Genomic DNA, 6,666 nt, shown 5'->3' with positions numbered 1-6,666 from the left:
CGCGGGCCGGGTCCAGGTTCGACAGACTCCAGCGATACGCGGGAGACGCGTGGTATCGGTTTCGCAGAGAGGTTGGCGAGAAGACTTTGGCGCAAGAAGCGAGTCAGTGGCGTAATCCGTGGCTGTTTATCCGGTCGTAGCCGGTCTGGGATATCGCGCGCGGCGCTTTGCTTTCGCCTTCCTTCGTAGGATTCGCAAGCGGCTACGAACGGCGTGGATAAAAGGGTATACGCTGTACACGGAGAGAGGGTCACGGGGACTGTGTAGCAGGCTGGATTCAGGTTCTTCCTGTCTTAGTGGTGTGGCGTTACCATGGTAACAGACTGTAAGCCGCTTAACACCACCCTCTACACACCCTTTCCACTCGCTAGAATCCTTGTGCTTGCGACGTCGAGTCAACCCACCCTGCTCGTCGTTCGCGTTGGCGAACGTCGTTTTCCCTTTGCTCCCTTCGCTCCCCTCGCTCCCCTCGCTCCGTTCGATTACGCCGTATCCGCGCCAGGCCCACGGAGAACCATCCACGCGCGTATACCCGCTCCTCGTTTCATCCCCAGCGGCACCAAAGTATCTCTCCTTTGCCCTTATCGTCGACAACCGCTCGAAAGCGTTTATCGTTTGGCCGATCGTAGGATTCGTTTGGCGCGTAATGCCACGACGATCGAGTAAAGAAGCGCGGGTCGAAAGATCCAGAGACGTGGAAAGAGACTGGTTGTTAAAAGACGACGACGACGACGACGACGACGAGAACAAGAGAAAAAGGCGCGAGTAACGGGAGTACGAGAATGAAAAGAAATCGCGTTCCGAACGTGGAAACAGGGGAAAATGAGAAAGGGAGGCGAGAGCAAAAGGCGACGGGGTGCATGCGGAGGAGAGGAGAGGAGGGGAGAGGAGAGCAGCGGAAAGACGAGGGGAAGAGTCGCGTGTCCGTTGAGAGGAAACGAAGATGTGTGCGCTCTGCTGACGAGGAATTGAATGGAGGGTGAAAAGCATCCTCGGAATCATCGCGGAGAGAGCCATCGGGTATTCTCTGGCTGTTATTTTCTCGTTTTAACCGGAGGGTTTTTTCACGCGCACGCGCGTCCCGCCGTGCCAGCAAACGCGGATAAGGGACAGAGAAACGTCGTTCGTCGTCCCTTTCTTCGGCAACCATCGTCCGAGACACAAAGGACCGCCGTCATCCGGATGTCGACGTGTCCTAGCTCGTTCTTGATTTTTAAAAAATCGACCGAGGGAGAGGACGAAAAAAAAAAAAAAAAAGAGGAGTAAACCGCGAAAGAACGAATTCGCGCTTTCGCGTCTTCTCGATGTAGATCGATCTGGTTTGAAAGCTCTTCCGAGCCGCTTACTCTTTTCAAAGGGTTCTCCGTGCAATCCCAGATTCGTATCGCTGGCAAATAGCTTCGAAGGTCGAACAACCGCTTCCCTTCTTTTCGCCCTCGATGGAAAACGACGAAACGCAGAAAAATCGTGTATCGTCTGGATATTCCGTGTACGAGGTAATAGGACGACGCGTTGAAAATTATCGTCGATCGTCGAATTAACGTTCGAAAGCGGTCGAAGAAAACGATCGAACGTACGACGACGTTTCGATAACGATATTTTATTCGACGTGTTTTATTCGTCTAATGGTTTTCCATTTGGTTACATCGGTTATCGTGGTTATCCTCTCGGTGAATTATGCGTACTCTTTATGCGAGATAAGGGAAAAGCAAGCGAGCGTTCGAAGAGAACCGAGTGACCAACAGCGTACGAATCGCGTAACGTTGCAATATTATAATAATAATAATAATAATAATAATAATGGTGAAAATTGTACCACGTTTTTAGCCGACCCGGTAGAGATATTTCGTCAGCGGACACTGTCGTTCTATGCTGTATCGTTATTATATTATACAGAGTGGGTGGTTGGTGGCTGGTGGTACAAGCGGAAAGGGAGTGATTCTACGCGAAAAAAAGTCGAAAATATGGAATAAAAATTGTTCGTTCGAGGCTTCGTTTTCGAGAAAATCGACTTTGAATTTTCGCTCGGTACGCGTGCGCTTTGTCGCGTCTCGTTATAACGTATCTGTAGATCGTTGTCTCGATGGAAAAATTAAAAAGTATTAGTAAAAATTAAAAAGTAAAATTAAAAATTAGTATCATCCCGTTTCCGCTTGTACCACCAGTTACCAACCACCCTGTATATTATATATTATACATTTATCGTCTGTGTATCGTTGATTACGAATGTAAGAATTTGGATAAAGACGATTTTTCGTCTGGTTGTCGATCGCGCGTTAATGGATCGTAAGTGACTTTTCGATCGCGGATCCTCTAATTCGTCGATTGGTTTCAGGTCTTCAGCCTGCCAGCACCAAAGCGCCACCCACCACGATCAGCAAATCTCACAGACCCAGTTCCGGCGTTTTACCACAGGGTCATACCCCTGGACCGGGTCCAGGTGGGCAACAGAACAGCAGAAGCTTCGCCGCCGCTCTACGAAACCTGGCTAAACAGGCAGGTCCGGCTCCTCAGGAGGAAGAACCTCGTGCGAGTCCTAAGAATCGGGCGCCACCTCCTCTGGTTAGAGGTCCTTCGCCCGCTAAGGTGAGCGATCGTTGTCGCGACCTGCGATCGACCTGCTTTCCTTCCTTTCTTCCGTTTCTTTTACTCGACGCGCCTGGCCGTTATCGTCCCCCGAAACGGAACGATCGGTTTCTTATCGGTTTCGTTTCGGTTTTTCCTGTACTCTCGAAAAACGATAAAAAAAAAAAAGAGAGAAAAAAAGATAAAGTTCGGAGGACGCGTTTCGTCGGGTTGACTGACTGGCTCAACCGGAAAAAGGGTAAAAGGACGAGGCAAGGATTAACGAACGAGCGAAAATGTGTATTTTAGGAACGATCTACCCACGAGAGAAGACCAGAGGAGATACCGTCGTTGTACACGAACGCAAGACCCGCGGATACCAGTAAACACAGCGTAACTGCCGCCGCTTCCGAATTGTTGGCTCGTTCGGGTTTTCAACCGTACCGGCCTGAACACCATCCGGCCCACGCTCCACCGGCTTTTGCCCTGGACCCTGCGGCCTACAATCCTTATCATCACGGTCTCTATCCACCACCACACCTCCAACACGCTTATAGGTAATAGCGCGTGATCTAACGCCACCTCTCTGCCGTTTACCCGAAGAGCGCGCAGCTAACAAGCGTGTTTAACGAAATCGTGGTGTAACCGCTCGATTCTCGGTACGCAGATTAGAGGAACAGTTGTACTTGGAACGGTGTGGAATGCTGAGACCACCGATATTTCCTGGCTTACCTTCGTATCCTCTGTACGGATTGAGATACAGTCCGGACATGCTACCTCCTGCGTCTCTTGGACTCATGTCTCCCGTGATGCACGAGCGGTAAGTGAACGAGAGAAAGGTCTCTAACGGGCGGAAAGCGGTGCCTGCTGACCGGATGATCCCCTGGAACGCGGCGACGGCCCTTTGTTAACGGTCCTACGATTCTCGTTTCAGGCTGAAACTGGAGGAGGAGCACCGGCTGAGGCAGGCGCGAGAGCAAGCCGCGTTACGGGAGGAGGAGGAGAGGAGAAGAGCGGCACGAAATTCCGCTCCTGCAGCCCCGGTACCCGCGCCTGCACCTGCATCCGCCGATACTGCAGGTGAGCGAGTCGCTCCACCCCCCACTGCCTTTCATTAAAAAGAAAGCATCGATTACGAGCGATCGCGAGACTTCTGTCCCGATGGCTTGTTACGCGCGGAAAAATAACCTTCTCTTTCCCTTTTCGTTTTCTCTCTCTCTCTCTCTCTCTCTCTCTCAAGTACTGTTTTTCATGCGAGCGTGTTCCGCGATGTATCGACCGATCTCCTCCCTCCGATCATCGAACTCGACTTCTTCGTTTTTCTTGCTTCTTTCTTTCCAAACGTTATTGTCAACGTTGTCTCTTTCGTTCTACCGTTACGATGTCGATCACACGGTGATTACAATGAAATTGCGATAACGTGCTCGCGTCGTTCCTTTCTTCTCTCTCTCTCTCTCTTTTTTTCTTTCTCCGTTTCTATCCTTCTTCGAGCTTTCTATGCACGTGTAAAATTACCGCGGCGAAAGAACCGTACGTCCTGAAATTATTTTCTAGGGAAATACGAAAATCGATCTTCCGTCTTTGTTCTCGACTTTGGTTTGACAATCGGTGCCAAGCGATCGAACCCTCGACGAGAAACGTCGTTGGTAACGCTATAAGTTAAACGATCTGTACTGCGACCGACGGTAGTTCACCGTGAACGGACGAACTGGCGAAAAGCGGCAAACGAGGAGAAGTCGTTGCAGAATATACCTGACTGTGAATGAAATCGAAAGAAAAAGAAAAAAAACATACTACGCTTCTAATTTTAAACTAGATATAATCAAAGTTATAGTCATAGCCGATCGTTTCTTACGAAGGTAGGATCGATATTTTTTAGATAAGCGTATAACTCGATCGTCGAGTTATCTCTTCCTTCGGTTTTTACTTCGTTTCGTTTCGTTTCGTTTCGTTTCGTTTCGTTTCCTTTCGTTTCGTCCCTCTATCCCCCCCGCCCCGCCCCGCCCTCTTTTTTTTCTTATTTTCCGTGTATTTTCTTTGAATGGAACACAGTGCCATTCCGTCACACGCAACTATGGTACGAGCCTTCGTGGGACCTCCGTTCGAACGCTTTGTCGTAGTGGAGAAAGCGAAGGTGTACGCTGCTTGCCCTAAATTTCCTAGGATAATCGAAACAGTTGAAAAATGCAGTTGCGTTTTCGATTTCGATTCGATTTCGCTAATAATTTCGTTTACGCGTAGACCGAAGTCAGACTTATTGGCAACTGCGACTATCCTTTGTTCATATATTTAAAAGAATAAGTCGGCCTTCGGTCGGCCGTTTATCCATTTATATCGTATCATCCGAAGCATATATGTTACGAATGATTTTTGTAGTGTCGAAACAAAGTCTCTTAATCATGTACAATGTTCGTTACATAGTTAATCGTTTTATATAGTTAGTGACGTCTTGACAAACAGCGAAACTTCGACATAAGAGTGCACATCTTTAGTGTGGAGAAGCTTATATATTATCCTCGTTATCGTTACGGCGGACATCCGTTTAAACGGTAACAATTGAGTAAAACTCGATCGTTTCCTTCCTCTACAGAAGAATAAATTATATTTCTTCGATAAATTCAATTTTGTATTCGTATCTTTCGTGTGAAATGTGAAATCGATGTTAACCGTAATTATTATAATCCGAACCGATGATAGTGCACGTTAGCCATCGTCGAACGATACCGCTTCTCTCTTCTCTTAGTTTTTTTTTTTTTTTCTTTTCTTTCTTTTCTTCTTGTTTTCTTCTTGTTTTCTACCTCGTTCGATTCTGTTTGTTTCGTTGATTCCTCGTTGCGATTCCTCGTTTACTCCTTGTCGATTCCTCGTTGATTTCTCCTTGATCTCTCGTTGATTTATTCGTTGATTTATCTTTGCGGCGTTCCCTCGTTCTCTTTCGTTCGAATAATTGGCATCGTAACGCGTGACATAAAACGTCAAAATGTTTCGTTTCGATCAGTTTATCGCGAAGCGATGAACAGCGGATATATCGCAGGCCAAACGACGATTCGACGCGCCTTCGTGTCTTTTACCGAAACGTAGTGCACTCTTGCGTTAGTTCCCGCAACTGTTTTAGAAATTTGCAATTAAACGATCAGTGTCAAAATAATTTCTCTTCGGTGTAGCATACTCTATATTCTACCCGTTATTGACTTGATCCACCGATGTATATAACTTTGTCACACATGTTCTTTTATCAAAATTATACCGTTTTTATATAATTTATTATGTAAACATGTATATTTGGACTATAATTGAAAATAAACATTGCAAAAAAAAAAACGTGATCAAAATTCTGATTGACTTGGAATTCTTGACCCTCGATTCATTTTCTGAAACAGTTTTGGGGAAGATTCAGCGATCTCGATCGCTCAAAAGATCAGTTTCCTACGCTGTGTACGATATATACGACGTTGTCCACGGGCGTCCCAATAGCAAGCGAACTATTTCTTACAGTCGATCCGAGTAGTACGTTGTCCGATTTCATTGATATTCTATCAGCAATCATCCCCAATACTTCGAATTGAATACATCATATCAAGCCATTCCTTATAACGACGAACTTACGCATCGCTCAGGTAAGTTGGAACGGACGCGCGTAAAAAAGTTGCCTTTTTCGAGCTTTTGCCACCTTGTCGGTCGCGTAAGCGTCGGTGTACGATGCGCTCTCGTTCGTTCGAATTCGAAAGACGTTGCGATCTGCCGCGTAACTGCGTCGTATCTGCGTCGTATCTGCGTCGCAGAACTGCGGCCAGTTACGGCGTATCTCGAGATTCGAGATCGCAATCCCCCGCGAAGAACGCTTCTCCTCGCGCTCCCGAACGCGATAGACACCGCCCGATGTCGTGGATCCGCGTGTTCCTGTTCGATCGAACGTATCGTTTCGCGCTCATTGCCGTAAAATACGCTCTGCGACTACTCTACGGAGTAGTAAATCGACAACAGTAGATCAGTGGAAGATTACCAAGCACTGTGTTCGGGATTTGTTCCAGCTAGGAAGCCGACCATAGCGGCTCAGATGCATAGCGAGCGGGAGCGAGAACGCGAGAACAGAGATCGGCC

The 6,666-nt window shown here is 47.4% G+C and overlaps 2 protein-coding genes across 2 annotated transcripts in view; both read left to right on the top strand.

Moving 5' to 3' along the window:
• The window catches only part of LOC100744877, a 51,031-nt gene that overhangs the window by 37,958 nt on the left and 6,407 nt on the right, over positions 1-6,666 (top strand). Inside the window, exons 8-12 of the mRNA XM_012393927.3 lie at positions 2,336-2,586; positions 2,875-3,122; positions 3,233-3,385; positions 3,500-3,645; positions 6,597-6,663. Of these exons, the coding sequence (XP_012249350.1) occupies positions 2,336-2,586; positions 2,875-3,122; positions 3,233-3,385; positions 3,500-3,645; positions 6,597-6,663 (865 nt within the window). The remainder of the gene's footprint in view (positions 1-2,335; positions 2,587-2,874; positions 3,123-3,232; positions 3,386-3,499; positions 3,646-6,596; positions 6,664-6,666) is intronic.
• LOC100745687 (beta-1,4-mannosyltransferase egh) overlaps positions 5,507-6,666 on the top strand; it is an 18,484-nt gene continuing 17,324 nt past the window's right edge. Inside the window, exon 1 of the mRNA XM_024372385.2 lies at positions 5,507-5,520. The gene's annotated coding sequence lies outside the window, so the exon portion shown is untranslated. The remainder of the gene's footprint in view (positions 5,521-6,666) is intronic.

The sequence above is a fragment of the Bombus impatiens genome, unplaced genomic scaffold (genome assembly GCF_000188095.3).
Source record: "Bombus impatiens unplaced genomic scaffold, BIMP_2.2 scf_0064, whole genome shotgun sequence".
NCBI lineage: Eukaryota > Metazoa > Arthropoda > Insecta > Hymenoptera > Apidae > Bombus > Bombus impatiens.
This window is presented reverse-complemented; position numbering and strand designations above follow the sequence as displayed.